This window comes from Borostomias antarcticus (assembly GCF_949987555.1).
Source record: "Borostomias antarcticus genome assembly, chromosome: 15".
NCBI lineage: Eukaryota > Metazoa > Chordata > Actinopteri > Stomiiformes > Stomiidae > Borostomias > Borostomias antarcticus.
The window spans coordinates 22565298-22589634 of NC_140248.1; the positions used below are offsets into that span (position 1 = coordinate 22565298).

Below are 24337 nucleotides of genomic sequence, written 5' to 3' on the forward strand. Positions count from 1 at the left end.
CAAGGAAGCACCATCTTACAATTTGAAAAACTTCACGTAGGCCTATGCTCAGAAATGTTCTTAGCAATTCTATAGATGAAAAACGTTTATATTGCGGGAACTGCTCAAACTGGGGTCAGTGGTGTAAAAGATCCCCTCGTCGCCTGAGTAGCCTTGGAGAAGGAGAAGATAGTGAGTAGCCTTGGAGAAGGAGAAAATAGTAGGCTACTTCAGGCTCGTCTGAGGGAGATGAGTTACTAAAACGTTGCTTATACTGCCATCTCCTGGCCAAAACAGTTCACATCTCCAATGTACGACGGCATCACACTCCTCGGTAAGAGCAGCTGCTATGCTCGAGTCATCATTAATAGGATATATTGTCCCAATGTCCTCTAAATAAACTGTTCCAACCAAAGTTCGCATTCCACCATACACTGCTTTGGTAAGCAACCGTTTCTTCAGCTCACAAGTTTTTATTCAAAAACTCATATGGCAGCTGGCTGAGAACTGAAATGCATGAGCATTTAAAATATACCCGATATATATCCCACATAATAAACATACAAACAAACAGCGTTCATCTCAACCTCGTACAGGGTCAGGGTGAATAGTCAGCGCACACTAGTAATAAAATGCAAAACTAACATTCAGACAATAGCATAGCCTACATAGCCTGCTGTTTTGATACAAAACAGTTTCTTCACCTTTTGATTTTTTTTTGTTGTATTATTCAATCCCATTGTACTGTTTTATTATCAACGTGAAGCACTTTGAATTACATTCACTTGTACGAAACTGTGCTATATAAATAAAGCTGACTTGACTTGAAATAAGGTAGTTCTACAATTATAAGGCATATTATGAATACGATTAATCTTTAATTATCATCAAATTGTGTTAAATGAACAGTTTAAGAAAAGTGTTCATTTCAAGCCACCCCAACACTGTGGTTGGGTAAAATGAGCGATGGGGTTTGAAAAGTGTAGTCTATTTTATTTCACATAGCTTATGTAGCCTGTGTATGCATAGTAGAATAAAATCAGGTAGTGTGAAACATACCACGGATGTCTAGGATGAAGGACTGACTGCCCAGCAAACACGCAACGTCAGGGAGACGTTCAGATCATGTCTTAATAACGTCCGTCGGTCCTGAACCCCGTTTGTACGTCTGCTGGACCCCTCAATATTCAAACGTCTGGCTTGGACCCCTCTAAGACGTCTGTGGACGTGCAGAACGGGTTCAATATCTGAACATAAAAAAAACATTCATTCTGGCTCCTAATTGGATGTCTTTGGACGTCCGAAAAAGACATCTAAAAGACGTCTTTTAGACGTGTCTTTGCTCAGTGGGTAGGATGAAGGACTGACTGGATGCACAATCAGAGGTCAGTTATGTGCGGGTTCAAGGTCACTCATCCGGGTAGTGCTTGTGCAACCACGATGCAACAACCTCGGGATCCCCGTCTGCCCTTGGCTTTGCTGCGGAGCGCATCTATTAATACATCCAGCGCACATAATGGTCGATAGGTGGAAAGGAAAGGAGAACCGACCCCAGATCGGTAGCTGTGCAGATACGACCCGGCCTACAGCGCATGCGCGGCTGCTCGCTGACGTGACTTCTGACCACGCTTCTGACGTGCGTGACGTCGCGGCGACTCCTCGACCCCTCCCTTCGGCCGGTTGACAGGATCCTCTTCAGGCAGGACTGGGCAGTGACAGAGCAAAGGTATGTGGAAACCCAACCCTGCTGCTAATGATAAGGTATAGTCGCCATCTTCACGGCTATCAAGTGGGTTAGACAAGACATGACATGCGTAGTAGAGATGCGTCCGGACGAGGGAGATGCTGCCGGGCATGTGGCTAGCTGAGGAGTAGCTAGCTGGATGGATGGCTAGTCAGCAAGGCCTCGGCTAACAGCTAGCTGATAAGACCTTGCTTGGGTACTGATCAGTCTGCTCAGCAATGATTTAGCTAGGATTTTAATGAGGTTTTGTTAGCTACTGGTCGGCTTGGCTGTGCCTTTTGATGAGGCGACACGCTTCTCCAGTCCTGTTCACCTCCATAGCTGCCAGCTAGCTCAGTATCCGAGGCTAAACTGGGTTGGGATATGTCATATGCTGCAGGCATGCTGATGTCTCTCCGGCCCACTTTGTTCCAGAACCTTTTGGACGCCAATAGCCAGCAGTTGGCTCAAGTTAGCCACAGGAGAGGACTTCGTGGGCAGTTTAGTATCCAGTTAGTCCAGTTCTGTCCAAGCATCCGTGCCAGAGATGGCAGCAGTGAGAATCAGGTTCTAGTGAGCTAGCAGTCTGTTGTGTGGGTTTGTCCTCTAGTCTCTGCAACAATGGAACCAGCCAATCCCTTGGCTTTACTTTTGAGTACATATTCACAAAAGGCACACTTATTTGGTTTTGTCAGTGTTGCTGAATGTTGAAAAGCCATCATTTGGAGGGTACTGGTCCCTCCAGCCACATGTCCCATAAAGCCACATTCCTCGAGGCCCATTGGACATTCTTGACTGTGGTGGCCAAACTTTTTTTAACATATCTAATCTAATCAGTGAAACTCTAGACAATCAAACTGAATCCATGCTCCCTTTCTAAATTCATTCACGTTTCTCTTTTGTTTGATCCAACTTGTGTAATAGGGTGTTTAATATTTGTCTTTGGAGCAGGTGGAATGGTTGTGTGTTTGCAGGGAACGAGGGGTGAGTGAATGTGTATGTATGAACGTGTGTGTACATGCATGCGTGTGTGTGTGTGTGTACATGCATGCATGCATGCACACGCCAGTGAGGTTTGTGTGTTTGTGTGGCTTGTGCGCGCGTGTTAAATTCCTAATATGTCACATGGCGAATAAACTGATCTTGAATCTTGGGAAGGTGTACATGGCTGCTCAGGAATGGCTGACGTGCTTCATGTCCTGTCCCCAGTGGTCCAGTGACAGCTTGATCGTCACCGCTGCTCGATCACAGCTCAGCGTGTGGGCTTGTGAAGGGACACGTGTCAATATGCTGAAACGAGTGTTATGTAATGAGTAGTGTGTTCCAAACTATGTCCAGCAGGACACAGAGTATGAAGGTGTGTCCTAGCCCCTTTCCTAAAGCGCCTTTCTATAGTTTTCACTTCTGGTCAGAGGAAGTGTCCACCTTCTTGTGGTATTCTCTGTGAAAGGGAGTTGTTTTTCCTACTCAGCTCTGCTATAAACTCTCCATGATCTCATTTCACACCACTGCAGTTGAGCACTAGAGCCTATTTTATATAATCTATTTGCAATAATAATAATAATAATAATAACAATAATATTATAATTGATTTTGATTAATAAAGTGTTTTTCATTGTGAAACAATCAGTCATTAATAAAACAAATGAGCAGAATAATAAGATACACTAATAAATATATTAAATATACATTTATAGACATTACATACAACAAGCATGTAGATTGCATAATGTTGCAAGCTTAGAGGACAGATGGTTAGCTTAGCTAGCTTACATAATCACCCATCCTCATTGCAAACATTCACTTCCATTTTTTTTACCGGCCCTCACAGTGGCTTACCATTAGAGTCAATGATGGACAACACATCAAGACTAATCCTCAGTTTGAAAATGTTGTTTTGTACCTTCAACCTAAAAACAAAGTACCCAGTCAGAGCTTCATTTGATGTTAGGATTGCTGTTAGGCTTATAGAAAAAATAGCTGAAATATAGCCTACTACCACTAGGTTATACTGTATACTCGTATATGATACTACATACAGCCAACTACCACTTGCTGTGTGTAAATGGGTTTGCTTTATCAGGTAGTTAGCGTGGTGAAACCTCTTTAGCCAGGCAATCACATCACACTGCTCTCTTTCTGCTAACTCAGAATGTGCATATGTGCGTGCGAGCGCATGCAGAGCATTCCCGTTTCCCCTCACCCAGCACATCCATCAATGACCTCCAGTCACTCCCTCCTCCATCCCTCCCTCCAGTCACTCCCTCCTCCATCCCTCCCTCCCTCTTTCGCATCTCCACCCCTCCCCATCTCCCACCCCTCCCCATCTACCTCCTCCACCCCTCCCCATCTACCTCCTCCATCCCTCCCCATCTCCCACCCCTCCCCATCTACCTCCTCCACCCCTCCCCATCTACCTCCTCCATCCCTCCCCATCTACCTCCTCCACCCCTCCCCATCTACCTCCTCCACCCCTCCATCTACCTCCTCCACCCCTCCATCTACCTCCTCCATCCCTCCCTATCTACCTCCTCCACCCCTCCCCATCTACCTCCTCCACCCCTCCCAATCTACCTCCTCCACCCCTCCCCATCTACCTCCTCCACCCCTCCCCATCTACCTCCTCCACCCCTCCCAATCTACCTCCTCCACCCCTCCCCATCTACCTCCTCCACCCCTCCCTATCTACCTCCTCCACCCCTCCCCATCTACCTCCTCACCCCTCCCTATCTACCTCCTCCACCCCTCCCCATCTACCTCCTCCACCCCTCCCCATCTACCTCCTCCACCCCTCCCCATCTCCACCCCTCCCTATCTACCTCCTCCACACCTCCCTATCTACCTCCTCCACCCCTCCCCATCTACCTCCTCACCCCTCCCTATCTACCTCCTCCACCCCTCCCCATCTACCTCCTCCACCCCTCCCCATCTCCCATCTCCACCCCTCCCCATCTCCACCCCTCCCCATCTACCTCCTCACCCCTCCCCCAGCCAGTAGCACTTCCCCGGCCAATCCCAGCCCAGGCTTTCTCAGTCAGTATAGCAGGCCCATCACCCACCATAGAGCTAATGGTGTGTGTACTGTATGTCAGTTCTGTCACTGAGGGCCATGCTAAAGCAGCACCAGCTAGCTAGCTAACGCAAGACGCTTTTCTCTTCTTCAGATAATGGCTGTTCCTCCCACCTACGTTGACCTTGGCAAGTCAGCCAAGGATGTCTTCACCAAGGGCTATGGTGAGCGCGCGCACACACACACACACACACACACACACACACACACACACACACACACACACACACACACACACACACACACAAGCACAAGCCCAAGCCCAGACCCACACACACACCAGTGCTGGGGGCTGGGGATAGAACTGGGGTTGGGGCTGGGGCTGGGGCTTGAAGCTGGGGATAGGACTGGGAGCAGAGCTGGGGGTTGGGGCTGGGAGCAGAGCTGGGGGTTGGGACTGGGAGCAGAGCTGGGGGTTGGGGCTGGGAGCAGAGCTGGGGATAGGACTGGGAGCAGAGCTGGGGGTTGGGGCTGGGAGCAGAGCTGGGGGCTGGGGCTGGGAGCAGAGCTGGGGGTTGGGGCTGGGAGCAGAGCTGGGGGTTGGGGCTGGGAGCAGAGCTGGGGGTTGGGGCTGGGAGCAGAGCTGGGGGTTGGGGCTGGGAGCAGAGCTGGGGGTTGGGGTTGGGAGCAGAGCTGGGGGTTGGGGCTGGGAGCTGGTAGCCGTGCTGTGAACTGGAGCTGTCAACTGGAGCTAACAGCAAGGGCTAATGCCCACAGAATCAACATCAAATCAATGCAGCATAGTCAGACTGACAATAAGAATTGAATGGATGTATAGACTGGTAGTCTTTCACAAAATGGGATTTATATTGAATACTTTTTGTAAAATTTATTAAGTAGTACACTAAATCTCCATAGAACCAGCATGCAACACAATATGAAAAAGTTAGCAATCCATACTCATTGAAGGAATAGGGAAGTTTATGACTTGTACAGACATTTCCTGCTGTGGGATATTATTATATTAACCCTAAAACTACAAGAATCTGATTTCTGCTGTTTTCTTTCTTCCCTTCCAGGCTTCGGTCTCATCAAGCTGGACTTGAAAACAAAGTCGGTGAATGGACTGGTGAGTTGTTGATTATTATCACAGAGAACAGACTGGTGAGTTGTTCAGGGTGCTTATCACAGTGAAAGTGAGCTAGGGTTGGGGTTAGTTGTCCTTCAGAGTACTCCGGATGATGACTGATAAATGGTAAATGGACTGCACTTATATAGCGCTTTTCCACCTTAGCGGCACTCAAAGCGCTTTACAATGGCCTCTCATTCACCCATTCACACACACATTCACACACCAATGGCGGTAGCTGCCATGCAAGGTGCTAACCTGCTCATTGGGAGCAATTTGGGGTTGGGTGTCTTGCTCAAGGACACTTCGACTGATAATGAAGTCGCTGCTGTTTCTGATCATCACTAGAAAACACTTCATTTATTTGCTGGGAAACCTCCTTAAGTCCCCAGTAGAGTACATTAGATACTGTTTTATTGTCATTCCGGAGATGTACCTTTTTTACCTGACCATTTTTGCAACCAGCTCCATCCCTCTGCCATCCTAACTCATAAGATCATGTAATACTAGCTAGCTCCATCCCTCTGCCATCCTAACTCATAAGATCATGTAATACTAGCTAGCTCCATCCCTGTGCCTTTCTAACTCATAAGATCATGTAATACTAGCTAGCTCCATCCCTGTGCCTTCCTAACTCATAAGATCATGTAATACTAGCTAGCGCCATCCCTGTGCCTTCCTAACTCATAAGATCATGTAATACTAGCTAGCGCCATCCCTGTGCCTTTCTAACTCATAAGATCATGTAATACTAGCTCTCGCCATCCCTGTGCCTTCCTAACTCATAAGATCATGTAATACTAGCTAGCGCCATCCCTGTGCCTTCCTAACTCATAAGATCATGTAATACTAGCTAGCTCCATCCCTGTGCCTTTCTAACTCATAAGATCATGTAATACTAGCTAGCGCCATCCCTGTGCCTTCCTAACTCATAAGATCATGTGATACTAGCTAGCGCCATCCCTGTGCCTTCCTAACTCATAAGATCATGTAATACTAGCTAGCGCCATCCCTGTGCCTTTCTAACTCATAAGATCATGTAATACTAGCTCTCGCCATCCCTGTGCCTTCCTAACTCATAAGATCATGTAATACTAGCTAGCGCCATCCCTGTGCCTTCCTAACTCATAAGATCATGTAATACTAGCTCTCGCCATCCCTGTGCCTTCCTAACTCATAAGATCATGTAATACTAGCTAGCGCCATCCTTGTGCCTTTCTAACTCATAAGATCATGTAATACTAGCTAGCGCTATCCCTGTGCCTTCCTAACTCATAAGACCATGTAATACTAGCTAGCTCCATCCCTGTGCCTTTCTAACTCATAAGATCATGTAATACTGGCTAGCTCCACACCATGAGTATGACCATTTGGAAGATTAGGACGAAGAAGACGACGATGGTGATGATTTTGGTCCTGCTGCCTGTTGTTCTAGCTGACCTTTGGCCTCTTCTGTGTGACCTCTGTGTGTGACCCCTGCTGCCTCAGGAGTTCAAGAGCACAGGCAATGCCAACACGGAGACCAGCAAGGTGGCCGGCTCCCTGGAGACCAAGTACAAGTGGGCGGAGCATGGGCTGACCCTCACAGAGAAGTGGAACACTGACAACACGCTGGGAACTGAGATCACTCTGGAGGACCAGGTGGGTCAGTAGTACCAGGATCACTCTGGAGGACCAGGTGGGTCAGTGGTACCAGGATCACTCTGGAGGACCAGGTGGGTCAGTGGTACCAGGATCACTCTGGAGGACCAGGTGGGTCAGTGGTACCAGGATCACTCTGGAGGACCAGGTGGGTCAGTGGTACTGAGATCACTCTGGAGGACCAGGTGGGTCAGTGGTACCAGGATCACTCTGGAGGACCAGGTGGGTCAGTGGTACTGAGATCACTCTGGAGGACCAGGTGGGTCAGTAGTACCAGGATCACTCTGGAGGACCAGGTGGGTCAGTGGTACTGAGATCACTCTGGAGGACCAGGTGGGTCAGTAGTACCAGGGGTACTGCACTGAGCGGCCACCCAATCAAAACCTTTTTATCTTTTTTTTTCCCAGTGTATTTTACGTGTACCAGAAATTTAGTAGAGACAATTGTTTTAAAATCAAGATCGGACAGAAATATGGTGGAGGGAGAATATTCTACTGCATAACTCTTGTCTCTCTCTCAAACCCGTCTCTCTCTCTGTCTCTCTCTCAAACCACTCTCTCCTCAGTTGACCAAAGGACTGAAACTGACATTTGATTCCTCCTTCTCGCCAAACACTGGGTCAGTATGAGGAAGGCCTGCACTCATCTTCCTCTCCCTCAGCAAACCCCTGTAGGGTTCAGCTCAGCTCTATAGTAATACAAACCCTAACCCTATAGAGATCTATACTGTATGGTCATGTATAATGTGTTGGGTAAATTTCCATAGGAAGTGGATCAATGATATGGAACGGTATGTATTAGTTACAAGTGTTGAGTCTTCCTGTCTTTTCCCACAGGAAGAAGAGTGGGAAGATCAAGACGGGATACAAGAGAGAGCACATGAACCTGGGCTGTGACGTGCACTACGACATCAACGGGACCGCCGTCCACGGCAACGCGGTGGTTGGGTTCGAGGGCTGGCTGGCCGGCTACCAGATGACCTTCGAGACCGTCAAGAACCGTGTCACCCAGAGCAACTTCGCCGTGGGTTACAAGACGGACGAGTTCCAGCTCCACACAAACGTGTAATAACTTTATTTAAACACTCTTCTTAGACAGTGTTTTAGAGATCAACTCACATCGGTGGTAGACTAGAAAAGGGTATTGGGCCACTTTGCAGACACTTGTGTTGAAAGCAATGCACAGCTCACAATAAACAGCATATGTGACTCGCGCTGGTTGCTATAGCCTAAATGGTAAATGGACTGCACTTATATAGCGCTTTTCCACCTTAGTGGCACTCAAAGCGCTTTACAATGGCCTCTCATTCACCCATTCACACACCAATGGCGGTAGCTGCCATGCAAGGTGCTAACCTGCTCATTGGGAGCAATTTGGGGTTAGGTGTCTTGCTCAAGGACACTTCGACATGTGGACAGTCGGAGCTGGGATTCGAACCACTGACCCTTTGATAATTGAACGACCCGCTCTACCAACTGAGCTACAGCCGCCCCACAAGGCCTACTATAGTCCAAGGGCGGGCCCATGTGGGACTTGAACCCAAGACTGTGGTGTGTGATCACTGCTCTCACACAGAGCCCTCTAAAGCAACAGTAAGTACTAGTACCAGCGAGAGTAGTGTAGTGTCCTGTGGTGCACTGGACCAAGGGCTGACCTGACCAGGATGCTGACTCTTAAGCCCTAACTCTAACACCGTGTCCTAACTACACGCGACGTGTAGTTCCATTGCTTTGTTTTCTGTTATGTCCTAACTGGACGCGAGCGACGCAGCGCGAAGCGGCGCAACGTTTTAACTGCCCTTTTGACGCTCGCCCTGTTCCTATTTTCCTCCTGTCGCTCGCGTTGACAGGCGTTCGTTCTTTAACTGTCTTCAGTTGGGATTATAGACAAATGACGTAACGGAACAGGAAATTTAACGGTTTCAGTTAGGACAGCACACATGCGATGTCGCGTTCTGTTGCTCGCGTCGCAAGCAGTTAGGACACGGTGTAAGGCGCAGGTCCCTCCCAGGGTGGGTTGCGTGCTGCCAGGTTGTCAGGTGCTGCTAGCTAACAGTTATTTCTGTATCCATTCAGACCAGAGTGATGGGATTTAGCTCAGGACTTTATAGAGGGAGGGAGGGTGGAGGCAGGGAGAGGCTGGCATGGAAAGCAGTGGGAGGGAAAAGAGGGAGGGAGGGAGAGAGAATGAGGCCAGGGGAGACAGAGAGAGAGAGAGGGGTGAGACAAAGAGAGGGAGAGGGGGGAGAGATGAAGAGTAAGTAAATAAATTGTATTTATATAGCACTTTTCACAGAACAGAGATCACAAAGTGCTTCACAAATCATCAAATTATTAAAATCAATGGCAAAAAAACAAACAAAAAACCCCCATAAAAAACAAGGACATAAAAACCCATAAAAAACAAGGACATAAAAACGCATAAAAAGCCACAGGAGGCTAGACAAAGGCCAGTGTGAAAAGTAGAGGACAGTACGCCAGTATTGGTTATCTCTGCTGTCCAGCCTGCTTGACCAGCCTCTTAATCCTATAATAAATATGCATCTTGCATCAGCTTTTGTGAAGATGTTTGTATCAACCAAGACCTTCTGGGTCAAAGAGGTTGTGCTCAGGGTGGGAGGGGTCGAAATCCATTGTTTTTCAAACCTGCAGTAGAACTCGTTCAGGTCGTTAGCTAGGCGTGAGTTGTCAAGTGGCCAGGGGGATCTTGTTTTGTAGTTTGTAATCTGTCTTGAGGGCTTTCCAGACAGAGGATGCATTACCATCTGCCTTGCTAAACCTGTACTTAGGTGACACCCCTCGGGACTGCTCCCCCTCACAATATCCAACGGTCCTGTGTTAACCGTAGAGACCTTCAAGTTTCTGGCAACTACAGTTTCCCAAAACCTGAAGTGGGAGACAAGCAGGGGATGTACTTTCTGTGGCAACTGAGGAAGTATGGTCTGCCACAGGAGCTGTTGAGCCAGTTCTAAATCAGTCATCGAATTTGTCCTGTGTACTTCCATCACGGTCTGGTTTGGAGTAGCCACAATTAAGGACAGGAACAGACTGCTGCGATCAATAAGAACAGCAGAAATAATCATTGACGCTCCCCTGAACACCCTCCAGAATGTGTACTCTTCAAGAACCAGGAAAACAGGCACGAAAAATCATTAGATTCATCACACCCTGGACACCAGGGCAGGTGCTACAGAACCCTGTATACCAGAACTACCAGACAGTACCCTGTATACCAGAACTACCAGACACAGAACCCTGTATACAGTACCAGAACTAGCAGACAGAACCCTGTATACAGTACCAGAACTAGCAGACAGAACCCTGTCTACCAGAACTACCAGACAGAACCCTGTATACCAGAACTACCACACATAGAACCCTGTATACCAGAACTACCAAACACAGAACCCTGTATACACTACCAGAACTACCAGACAGAACCCTGTCTACCAGAACTACCAGACAGAACCCTGTATACCAGAACTACCACACATAGAACCCTGTATACCAGAACTACCAGACACAGAACCCTGTATACCAGAACTACCAGACACAGAACCCTGTATACCAGAACTACCAGACACAGAACCCTGTATACCAGAACTACCAGACACAGAACCCTGTATACCAGAACTAACACACACAGAACCCTGTATACCAGAACTACCAGACACAGAACCCTGTATACCAGAACTACCAGACACAGAACCCTGTATACCAGAACTACCAGACACAGAACCCTGTATACAGTACCAGAACTACCACAGAACCCTGTATACCAGACAGAACCCTGTATACAGTACCACAACTACCAGACAGAACCCTGTATACTAGACAGAACCCTGTATACCAGAACTACCAGACAGAACCCTGTATACCAGAACTACCAGACACAGGAGCCGTTTCTTTCCTCATGCCATCTCCCTCATAAACAGCTGATCAGTATCATCTGCAATGCTATAGCTACTCTTGTTTTTTCAGATTGTTATGCTTCACATCTACAAATACTGTATTATTGTACAATACCCATGTATCATTTGAGATATCACAGGGCTAAGGCATGTTCTTCATACATGTACATCATCAAACACAGCTTGTATTGCTGTTGTCCAAGTATCACTGTCATCATACTTTTCTTTTTATTTGCTAACAGAAATGACGGTACAGAGTTTGGAGGCTCTATCTACCAGAAGGTGAATGACCAGCTGGAGACGGCGGTTAACCTGGCATGGACCGCCGGCAACAGCAACACCCGCTTTGGCATCGCCGCAAAGTACCAGATCGACGGTGACGCCGCCTTCTCGGTAAGGGGCATGGTGACTAGTCATCCTGCTGGCTACAGACATGACACTGGCACAGGTAATGAAAGTCCAAGGTTTTTCGAAATCACTGATCTGATTGTCTCCCTGTTTTGTCCCAGGCCAAGGTGAACAACTCCAGCTTGGTGGGGCTGGGCTACACCCAGACTCTGAAGCCAGGTGAGACATCGGACAAAGGAAACGCTGTTGAGCATTGTTTTTGTCTGAGACTGAACTTTATGGTGGGAACCAGCCATATGTTAAGGAATGGTTGACATATCACAGGATAGAAATGCATACAAGGATAGAACCATTGCCATCTCTCTGACTAGGGATAAATCATCATATCAGAATCAGATTTGATTTCACCAGGTAGGCTTACACCTACGAGGAATATTCCTTGGAACCTATAGTAAGGTTCTGAACCCTGTGTTCCCCATCACTCTAGGCTTGTCACAGGTTGCCCCTCTCTCTCTGTGTCTGCAGGTGTCAAGCTGACTCTCTCTGCACTCCTGGATGGAAAGAACATCAACGCAGGTGGTCACAAGATGGGTCTTGGCCTCGAGTTTGAGGCATAGGAAGCCCAGGAACACCAGCGCCCCTCCCCGAACCTCCAACTATTTTATTGGAATAGCTACTACCCTCACCACCCTCTGTTCCCCTTCTAGATGTACTATGATTGAGGTGATGCAGGGAACAGTCAAAACACATTGCAACATTGTTTATCTGCCACTTAAAGGACCACTTAATGAGGAACACATATGAAGGGCCCCATTGTAGAGAAACACTGCTTTAAATACTGGATGATTAAAAGCTAGATTTTGCTCAATGCCTAAAGGAAAGGTAGCTTGTTAAGTTCATGTTCTGTAAAAGGTCTTAATTTTATTCCACTACAGTAATGTTCTCTTTTCTCAAAGCGGATTATGTACTCTAATAGGTCAGAAACACAATAGTTTTTTGGGGGGTAAGCATAAAGTTTACTGATAGTTCACACGATGGTGCTGTTGCATGGCACAGATCACTGTACTGGATTACAACATGTCCGGAGCAACGTCAATATGATAGGTCCTCTACACTGGAGAGTTCTCTCACTTTGACCCTCCATAAACAAGCAGTGTCTAGGATATTATATAACTATGGGATGGTTTAGATGTCCCAGTAGCTCTGAGGCACTAAACCCCGTCTTGTACATTGTGTTTTGTCTTTGTCTGTGCATTTGATATGAAATTTGTCTTTTTGTTACATATAGCAAAAATATAATTTTACTGATTGTCAAGTATACTTTAACCAAACTTGTGAAAAGTGTAAAAGGCAAATCCTGTCAACTGTCCTGAAGAAAAATTGGGAAGGAAACCTGTCCTGTCCTCCACAGAACTCAAATCTCTTAATACAAATAAGGAGAACAAATACATTTTACAAGGAGAGGTAGTCTTCCAGTTTTGGTGTCGGAGCAGAACCCCTGGTGTACTTCACAATATTGTTACTCCCTGAAGAAGTGAAATAAAGAACAACATCTTGAGTTAAGGCTCTATGTTTTTTGTTCATTCATTCAGTGATTGTGTTCAGTCATGTTTTCATTTTCTAAAGTCATACATTTTACTACTGGTCATAGATCAATGTCTTTTTTTCTCTGTGGCCGATGAGCTTTGGACTTGTTTGGGAAATACTTCTAAAAGTAGTATCATCTGAAAGTGTTTTAAATCTGTCCATATGTAGGCTTACATTAAGGCTTTATTGCTGCACTGTCTGCCATCATACAACACAGCACAGTTTTAACATTTGTACACAGACTCAGTTATTGTGAATGTGAAGTGACTCGATCAGGATTCAGGAACCACACATCGAGAGCCGAACTATACCTTTCAATGCTCGGAAAATGGGACATGTGGCATACACACACGCGCACATACACACCTAGGGTGGGGAAGGGATACAATGTATACACGCACACACCTAGGGTGGGGATACAATGTAGCATACACACGCACACACCTAGGGTGGGGATACAATGTATACACGCACACACCTAGGGTGGGGATACAATGTAGTATACACACGCACACACCTAGGGAGGGGACACAATGTAGTATACACACGCACACACCTAGGGTGGGGATACAATGTAGTATACACACGCACACACCTAGGGAGGGGACACAATGTAGTATACACACGCACACACCTAGGGTGGGGACACAATGTAGTATACACACGCACACACCTAGGGTGGGGATACAATGTAGCATACACACGCACACACCTAGGGAGGGGACACAATGTAGCATCTGTATCCTGCTCAGCTTTAAGCTACGTTCTGGCCACGCCCCCAAACAGTCACGCAGCAAAGATGGCGACGTGCAGCAGGAAGATGAGACGAAGCTGGATAAATGATTGTGCCTTGGCAGTATTTATCTCGCTTCAGCTGTTTCCCCTTGGTTGCGTGTCGTATCCAGTTGATGGTATGTTGAATATTTACAAACATGTATTTAGATAATGGTTATTTAACATGGTTTTAATGGCAGCTAGAAGAGCTAATACGGGCTCGCTAGTTTAGCTAGCCGTCGTCTGCCAACCGGTCAGGTGAGCTTGTGGCCATTTAGGACAAGGTTCGTATTGATACGCGGTGGGTCATTTTTAAGGATATTAATCTATAGACACTTTCTATAAAAGCGTTGAACTAACTAACTAACTAACGTTAGTTGGCTAGCTAGTTCTGCCTATCTATTCCCAGCTATCTAGGCTAGTTGTGCTAGGAACCACAAACAGACTCTTTGTGCCTGGAGGTCTTGAGTGGGAGAGGGAGAGCTCAGCCAGGTGTCCCTGTCATATATCTGGTGTAATAATGGTGCGTTCGTTTATAACTGGGAGGTGCAAATTGCGACTTGCTAGGAATGATTAAATAAAACACCTCATGAACTCACACTTCCTCGTCGCAAATTCGGATATGTTTCTCAGCTCCCAGTTGCTCGAATGCACTAGATATAACTAGATAACTGTGATATAATGGTATATAGATATAACTAGGTAACTGATATAATGGTATATAGATATAACTAGGTAACTGTGATATAATGGTATATAGATATAACTAGGTAACTGTGATATAATGGTATATAGATATAACTAGGTAACTGTGATATAATGGTATATAGATATAACTAGATAACTGTGATATAATGGTATATAGATATAACTAGGTAACTGTGATATAATGGTATATAGATATAACTAGGTAACTGTGATATAATGGTATATAGATATAACTAGGTAACTGTGATATAATGGTATAAAGATATAACTAGGTAACTGTGATATAATGGTATATAGATATAACTAGGTAACTGTGATATAATGGTATATAGATATAACTAGGTAACTGTGATATAATGGTATATAGATATAACTAGGTAACTGATATAATGGTATATAGATATAACTAGGTAACTGATATAATGGTATATAGATATAACTAGGTAACTGTGATATAATGGTATATAGCTCGAATGCACACAGGTCGGAGGAGGGTATTTTGCTACTTGCGACTTGCCACCTCCGACCACAAACGAACGCACCATAACTACCCCGTCAACACGGCATTTAGACAGCTACCTTGACTGTAGGTAATGCCAGACTGTAAATTAGTCAGCTAATAGCTAGTCTACCTAGCTAAGGTAAGTTAGGAAAAGATATTTATCAAAATCGTAGCCAGCTCCAGCCATAGACCATAGGGGGAAGTACATTCAGTGCAAAATGTTGACGTTAGTACCCAGAATTCTCGTCAACAAAAGGGACATTAGAGAACACTCTTGGATTGTGCTGTAAACTACAGATAAAATAACATCCAATATTTGGTTGAAATGTCTCAAATGACAACTCTATTAGGCTGTAGCAAACAGCTATTCTTTGTTATATAACTGAAATGAATCAGGCCTCTTTAGTTACATCACACGCCATTCAGTAACACACCATGTAAAAGGCATGCAAGGGTTAGATGGCAGCCTCAATAAAATGAATTGTTAGCTGTGCAAGATAAAATCTGAGCAATCTCCAGTAGCAGCCCGTTCAATGTGATGCTGTCTGACAGTGCCCTAGGCATGAGGTTTAGTTATTGAGGAATAGGAGGGTAGCCAGTTTGCTAATCTGGTGATGTGTCGTCCCGAGGTTGAGTTTAATTTAGGTCAGGGGCTGCCAGATAGCCAGTGTTGAAAGGGGGAGATAGTGACACAGCACTGCCTTGTGTAATAGGAAGTTATATCAGAGCGTGTTTTTCAACATGGTTGAAACATGGTTTTTCCTGGTTCAGAATGGGTCTTTGGGGGGTGATGTGCACACATTTTTAGGGGGAAACCTCAGTTTTATGCCGAGTAGCCCACAAGCATATATAGGCCTATATTCTTTGCTGTCGTTCTGACTGAGCTCACTTTTTACAATTGCGGGAAATCTCCCGACATGACACAAAGTGGATATAAAGCCTAAATGTTTAAGATACTTATAACATGTCTATTAATGATCTTGATTACTAGTGGTCGAAACCATGGACAATGCAAGAATGAGGGATGGGCCGCACTTGAAACAAGCAATCAAACACATTAGGAGAAGATTTTAATTTCTATTTTTATTCTCAATTGTTAGCATTTTGGCACTGGTGATTTTCCTTTGACTCTGGCTAAAATCTCTTTAGGGGGTGCCCAAAAATCCTCTATGCATGAAAAACCCTGACAACCCTAATGCAAGATATGTTTTTGCATAGAGGACTGGTATGGATATAAAGCCGTTGCAAACTACAGCCTAGTAGGTTATAGCATATTGCCACAAGGTACCCTTTTTATCCAGTATTTATACCTGTCATGGCCCACAGGAATGAATGGCTCTTTCTTTATGGGGACGGTCATACTCGGCCTTAGCCTCGCAGCTCCCCGCCCGTGTCAGACCACGGCCGGGTTGACGCCCAGGCCCAGGCTCGTCCCCTGGGAGGGAAGCCATGTTGACTCTGGTTGAATCGTGACATTGATTTGAGAGAGCAGGCCTAAAGCATGAGACTGAGTTATTTAGTTAGACAAAACTGCCCTCTCTCTGTGGATGCCAGCCTGACAGACCCAACTAATAGACTAGGTGGCTTTTGGCCAGCAGAGGTATTCATGTGGGAGTTACTGTGGGGGTCACTGTGGGAGTTACTGTGGGGGTCACTGTGGGGCTTACTGTGGGGGTCACTGTGGAGGTTACTGTGGGTCTACACTAGGGATGTTAATAGTTAATCGACTATCGATTAATTGCCGATAAGAATTTACTTGAGTAAGATTTGGTTACTCGATTAATTGCTTGTTAATGGAACATAACTTTTTTCAACAGAAAAAAACATTATCAACGGGAGTTGTGTGAAATGTAATCATGATTTAAGGTCTGACTGCACATAAGGGTGCCACGCCATGTGGTGAAGGCTAATTGGGATTCCGGGAAATTTCAACGACAGCGGAAGAAGACAAAAAAATTAAGCGAGCAAAGAGCAGTCCGGCTGGAACGTTATCAATTAATCGACTATCGTTTGTTAAGGTTAACAGTTATCGATTAATGAAATTCTTGAAATTTGCAACCCTAGTCTACACGTCTCCTCTTGCAGTTGGAAATGTTTTAACTTGGGTTACATTGGAGAGAAACATGTCATGTCTGTCTCATTCAAGAAGACAATCAGAAAACAAAGTGCATATCTTCCTCTTCATAGCCTCCACAAGTGTACGGACTGAAAAATCATTGATTTTTATTTTCTCTTTCTGTTGTTTTTCCACAGGTGATGCCTTGGCAACAGTCAACATTGACACAGCGCCAGAGACCAAGCCAGAGACGGAGAGAAGCGATGCTGCTGCTCCTGCCGCTACGACGCTTCCTAAGGACCCGGTGACCGCAGACCCTGAGGCCGACGTCACGGACCTGAAGGAACAGAGTGCGCCTGAGGGGCCTGATGATCCCGATGATGCAGCACCTGACGACTCCACAACCGTTGATGGAGAAGCACCCACGAAGGAGGCCCCGACGCCCAAGGAAACAGACACCGCAGGAAAGGAGGATGATAAAGTACTCGTTTTTGACATCTCCCCTACCAGTGAGGACCAGATGCCTCCAGACAGCGCAGATAAAACAACCAAAGTCATCGAAGGAGCTAATGTTCCGACCGTCAAACCGGCATCTTCGGAGCCCGCGAAGACCACTGTCGCCCACTCCCCTGCTCAGACCCCAGAACCTGCCAAGGAGTCCTCCCCTGAGAATCCAGTGTCTGCATCCAACATGGATCCCGCTGAGCCTTACAGTCCAGAGGAGTTGAAGCCAGGGCTGGTCCAGCCCACTGAGGATGACCTGGTGAGCCACCCTGAAGACGCCGGCTACACTGATGATGATGACGACTATCGAGACGACCCGGCCCAGGAGGAGAGGGATGATCAGAACTCGGAGTCGGACTTGGGCCTGGGTGATGATGGTGATGAAGGGGATGAGGAATTCCTTTACAAACAGAACAAAGAGGCTATCAGCCCAGTTGCTGGGAAGATGGACGTGCATATGAAGAGCACCAATATCTACAACACACAGGACGAAGACTCCCACTTCTTCTTTCACCTGGTCATCCTGGCTTTCCTGGTAGCCATTGTGTATATCACCTACCACAACAAGAGGAAGGTGAGCATACTCCAGTGAACTGCATATCAGTACACATGTGTTCTTAACCGTAGCATACTCTAGTGTACTGTATATATCAATACACATGTGCGCTATATAAGGAATATGATAGTGCTGACAATTGATTTAAGTTAGTTAATCACAATGATAGCTGTTATTAATCATGATTAATCACAATTTACTTATATTTTGAGGGGAGTTAAAACAAGTAGGCATTTGTGTGATAAATAATAAAGAAATGCATGACAAAGTGGTTAGAACTATCAAAAGCTGTATGTACACCAATCAGCCATAAGTTAGGCCTCGTCTTTACTTGACTTGCTTTGATAGAAAGACAGTTACATCACTGAAATATGTGCACTGAAATTGGGTTCAAATTTGGTTATATGATTTGCTTGTGTTAAAGTTTCCAGATGAATAACGCTGACAGCCGTAGAATATAATGAATTTATTTAATTTTATAATGAATTAAAGGAGTAAGGGAAAATGCATGTTTAGCCCTGTTTTAAGGTTACTTATGATCATATACAATGGTTCAGATCAAAACATTGACAAAACTAGCACTTTTGAGAAAGTCTGATAATTGCTCTACCACCGTTTTGGTCATACAATGGATGTGGGTGGGCACCTTGAAAAATCTTTCAAAAACATGTTAAACTCTCGATTTCAAAGACAAGAAGCTCACCGAGGGGGTAATTGATGTCCGTTGGTGTTCTGACATCAAATTCGCCGCAAAGTTTGAATCCTGTAGGGTTTTATTGATCATTTTATGAAATCCATTGACTTGTATCACGTGACCATTGTAGATGTGTAGATCAATCCGCAGAGGGGATTCAGGAAGCGGAACTACTTACGGTAGCTATTGTTATTGTTTGTGCTAGGCTACCTAGTTTGCGGAAGTTTACACTTGTATGTGCTGCGACTAAATAGTTCTATGCTAAATATTTAAAAAAGCCTTTCCAGATGAACTAGAATCTTACTTTATGGCGAATTATATGTCAGAACGCCAACTAACACCTCGGCGAGTTTCTTGTCTTTGAAATGGAGAGTTTAACATGTTTTTTGAATGATTTTTCACGGTGCCCACCCACATCCATTGACCAAAACGGTGGTAGAGCAATTATCAGACTTTCTCAAAAGTGCTAGTTTTGTCAACGTTTTGATCAAGCATAAGTAACCTTAAAACAGGGCTAAACATGCATTTTCCCTTTACTACTCTACATTACCCTTTACTAAGTTAGTTTTTCCAAACAAAGCTAACGCTGAGCTAGCGAGCTGGGCTGCATTGTGCTGTTTCACACATTGCAAGTATGGGATTTAAAGGATAATGTTCGTTTTTGACAACCTGGACCTTATTTACAGCATATTATAAGACGTATGACTCACCGAGATAACTTTGGTGTAATTCGGAGGCCTGTAGAAGAAATTTAAAATCCAGCGCTAGCCAAGTGTAATAGCGGCGGACGGGGCACTGAGAATGCGGCTTCTAAAAAAATCTATTTTCTGCCGCGAAACAGTTGTTTTCAACAATCTGTTCTTATGAATCGCTAGTTGTGCTCCCATAGAGCGAGGGCTTGTTGTGGTTTTCACATGCCTCTGTAATATCATCTTTAGAAACGTCTTTAGAAACGTCTTTAGAAATGAAATATAGCTTCCCCACTTGCTCCAGCACGCATGCGCACAGCGCGCAGACTGGCTATTCTCTGTCTGTAGGCTACACTCGCGGCTCACATTCTCTATGCTACGATCGGCTTCCATCATATTCTAAGTCATCTTCTATACCCTCAAAATCGTATAAATATTCAGCCATACTGCCGACAATATTCCAGGCACCAACAAGCCGATCGTAGCGTAGAGAATGTGAGCCGTGAGTGTAGCCTACAGATAGAGAATAGCCAGTCTGCGCGCTGTGCGCATGCGTGCTGGAGCAAGTGGGGAAGCTATATTTAGTTTCTAAAGACGTTTCTAAAGATCATATTACAGAGGCATGTGAAAACCACAACAAGCCCTCGCTCTATGGAAGCACAGCTAGCGATTCATAAAAACAGATTGATGAAAACCGTTTCGCAGCAGAAAATAGATTTTTTAGAAGCTGCATTCTCAGTGCCCCCGTCTGCCGCCATTGCATGGATATACTTGGCTTGCGCTGGATTTTAAATTTCTTCTACAGGCCTCCGAATTACACCAAAGTTATCTCGGTGAGTCAAACGTCTTATAATATGCCGTAAATAAGGTCCAGGTGGTCAAAAACGAACATTCTCCTTTAATAAACACCAACCTGTATTAAAGTAGGGTTGGAAAATTCTGGGAATATTCACAAACTTACCTAAATTCCCAACGTGAATTTATGGGAATACACTGGATATTTATGGGAATTAATAGGCAAAAAAAATCTGTTCCCTAATTATAGGTTCTAAGAGTTTCCTACTTCTTTCCTCCCTCCCCCCCATCCCTCCCCCCTCAGATCTTCCTGCTGGCGCAGAGCAGGCGCTGGAAGGACGGCCTGTGTTCTCGCAGTGTGGACTACCACCGTCTGGATCAGAATGTCCATGAGGCCATGCCGTCCCTCAAAATGACCCAGGACTACATCTTCTGAGGGACAGACAGACTCTGAACAGCTAGACTGAACTGATTCAGCCTGTTGTTGACATGCCTGCTTCCATTGCCCTCAAGCAAGACCTTGGTCAAATACTAAATACTTGATTAAGTCCCAAGTACCAATGAAACTAGTGGATCGGTCCCAAAAGTGGAAATTCTTGAGATAAATGAATCATACTTTAAATACTTTAAAGTATTTGATGTATGTGTTTGACCCAGGTCTGCCTCTAGCCTGGCACACACATCATCTCTGCCCTAGGACAAACCCAGGTAGGATGAGGGAGTTGAAATAGTACCACAACTCTGCAGTCGTCCTGATACGTTGATTAATATCAGTTTAGATTTTGGGTGGATGGTCAGCTAGTTTTTCTGCGAAATGTTTTTCAGCCTTACACCTTATGATTTTGTCTTTGCATACTTTTTTGGTGATCATTGTAGAGTTGGACAGATTACGTAAGTACTGTCCTTCACATAACAGATATGATTAATGGTACATTACTTATTAATGGTCATGGAATAATCACTCCAGAAATTAACAAAGCCCTTTTCTTGTTTAGACCCTCAGCCCATACAGAGCATTTGCAGTAGAATGCTCGTGCAGTTGATACAAGGACACGCTGTATGAATCCAGTACAGCAAACTTATTGTATTTTGTTTGAGTTTCTTGCACTCAATTCATGAGGAAAGTGAGCATTTAAAAGGATATGATTAGGATTCACAATTGTATTGTTTCTTTATATATATAGGAAAACCTCCTTAATCACTCGCCTTTTTTTCCCTTTTTCTTATGTATAATTTTTTTTTCATTTTGTTATACTACTAAGCAATTAACACGTTGCCCAGATTTGCTATGCATGAAGCCCCGGGCTGGCCCTTGTATATGTTTTATGACTTCGATGAAGTCTCCTTTAGTGCAGATGCTGTTGTAGCAGATGAAGTAGAGGGACAGAGTCTTGATCTCTAAACCCTATGTGACCCTTATCTACTTCTGGGCTCCTATTCACAAAACTTCTTAAGGCTTAACGTAGTTCCCAATTTGCTGATTTAGGAGAAACTCCTAAAAATAATGTCTGTGTCACAGCTAAGAGTATTTAAATTTTATTGCTAAAACCAGCTCCAAGTCTATGAGATGTTGGGGGTAGTTGACCAAATCACAAACGATCCGAACATTTTGGAGACATTGAATGATACAGAGCTTTTAAAAAGATATTGCCTCAATCACGAGGGTATTTTGATCATAGTAGAGTGAGGGAGGCAGTCACTTCACCAACAAACAGTGGAGATCAAGGTTCTGACAATGCTACTCTACAGGGCACAAGGAAAACGAAGCTGTGCAGAGCAGACAAACTAGACTTATCAGTCCTCTGTTAATAGAATATTACACCAAACAATAAATGCCTTGGGTGCTTGCCTCCTCCTAATAATGCATTAAATATTTTAATTATAGCTTTTCATAATCTGCAATGACATCTTTAGCAAGGTTCATTTATGTATAAATACATGTTCATTTTTGGATAGGCCAAGTACACTGAATGATAACCTCACTTCTTTGGGAGTTATCTCCAAATTTCTTCCTTTCATTCACAAACAGCTGTCCTTGCGTCCACTTTGGTTTTCGTATCGAGTCAAAAGTATTACCAGCCATGTTATTCTAGGCTGATAATGCAAAGGCTACTTATATGCATATTTCCGCTAATTTTATGAGATGCAGACATGTAAGAGGTGGACAATAAGCTGAACATAATTGACTAGTCAATATATTATTCTTGGTTTCATGTTTAATCAGTGACACTTGGCCTTCATTTTTATTTTAAAATCTTTATCTTACACAGTATTTCTGTTGAAATCACAGACAGACCCATACCCTATCAGCCAATCACTGTCGGCATAGTGAGTAAGCTCATTCACAAAGCATGACATCATCCATAGCATCGACCTCAGCCCCATCCTTACTTTTAGTTTGAGTTCTCCCAGTTCCTTAGCAAAAGTTGGTCTCAGCAGCTTTGTCAATAGGTTTTAAGAGGAAACTCTTACCTAGGAACTTTTAGTGCTATTTAGGAGACATGAAATATTATGTGAATTCGGGCCCTGGACATCTGAGGGGGTGCAATCTACTGATGGGTATTTATAGCTGGCTTCAGATGGTACGGATCTCTTGTTGGTCAGAGCTGCTTTCTCACATCTCTACAAGTGCGTAAGACTTGGGGATCAGCAGTGGTAATACGATTTTGAATACAGGGCGAAAGATCCCCCTCTCAAATGTTTTTAATGTGTTTCTCAGTGGTTTCCTATGAAACATAATATAGCTTCTCAGCACTCTCTCCCTCTCCATTGGAGGTTTGCACTCTTCACTGTGGCCTAATGTGCATGTAAGCACTGTTCACTGTACCTAGATAAATACGTACATATTACCAGGGGATCCAGTACATAGCCCGTCAAATGCTATATCTCTAACGCCAATAATCTAGAATTGCTGTTTCCATATACTCATCAATCTCATTTTCAGCGGTCTTTGTCAAGACATTGTGAAGGGGCAGTGTGGATATCTAGCAGGGGTCCTGCTTGAAATGTCTAATGCAGCCTTCCTTCCTCTTCTCCTTGGGGTGATCTCTTATCTAGCATAGCTGGATGGGTGAAAGCATGTTCTCCTCAACATAGATGTTACCAATCCTCTCATGTCACCTCAGTGATTCATACCAGGGAGGAAGGGAGGATGTCTGAAACTCTGGAAGGGTCCCAGGTCTCAGTCTGTTTGGGGGTTACACTGTGTCTCAGCACTAGCTCTAGCATGTGTTGGAAAAGGGAAGGGAGTGTGTCATGCATAGTGATGGATGATTGTTATTACATGTACAGTCGCTTTCACATGCAGTACTAGCCTTTGGTGGATGGGATTTGCTTTTTGCAATCAACTGTAGAAATTGTACAATCTTTTGTCAATAAAGCACAATTGTGGGTAACAACTATATTTCATTCTTGTGTGTTCATGATAGACCTCATGTTCCAGGGCTGTCTTGTCTGTCTGTCATCATTAGATTACCTGTGAAACCAGGTAATCTGTTAATGTGTATGACATATCTGACAACTGAGCATAACTGTTTATGTGTATAACTGAGGTTTTTTGAAAATTGTAAGTGGCCGTTTTATTTCTGCATAAAGCACTTTGAGTTGCATTTCTGTATGAAAGGTGCTATAAAGTTTTATTCTTTTTATTTACCTGAAGAAGATTGTGTGACCAAAATGTGTATAAAATAGATTCCATTGAACAAGTGCAGACTGAGGTAGGGCTGTCAAATAA

At 44.6% G+C, this 24337-nt stretch overlaps 2 protein-coding genes across 2 annotated transcripts; both read left to right on the forward strand.

Moving 5' to 3' along the window:
- Nucleotides 1-1636: 1636 nt before the first annotated feature.
- Nucleotides 1637-13297, forward strand: vdac1 (voltage-dependent anion channel 1). The gene is made up of 9 exons (XM_084450039.1): nucleotides 1637-1705; nucleotides 4867-4936; nucleotides 5792-5841; nucleotides 7330-7482; nucleotides 8048-8100; nucleotides 8318-8545; nucleotides 11634-11784; nucleotides 11901-11958; nucleotides 12265-13297. Exons 2-9 carry the CDS (start codon nucleotides 4870-4872, stop codon nucleotides 12354-12356), a joined length of 852 nt encoding a protein of 283 aa, XP_084306165.1. The 5' UTR covers nucleotides 1637-1705; nucleotides 4867-4869; the 3' UTR covers nucleotides 12357-13297.
- Nucleotides 13298-14111: 814 nt separating this feature from the next.
- On the forward strand, nucleotides 14112-23979 carry cUnh5orf15 (chromosome Un C5orf15 homolog). Its single transcript, XM_084450036.1, has 3 exons — nucleotides 14112-14237; nucleotides 17564-18444; nucleotides 20909-23979. Exons 1-3 carry the CDS (start codon nucleotides 14126-14128, stop codon nucleotides 21038-21040), a joined length of 1125 nt encoding a protein of 374 aa, XP_084306162.1. The 5' UTR covers nucleotides 14112-14125; the 3' UTR covers nucleotides 21041-23979.
- The last annotated feature ends 358 nt before the right edge of the window (nucleotides 23980-24337 follow it).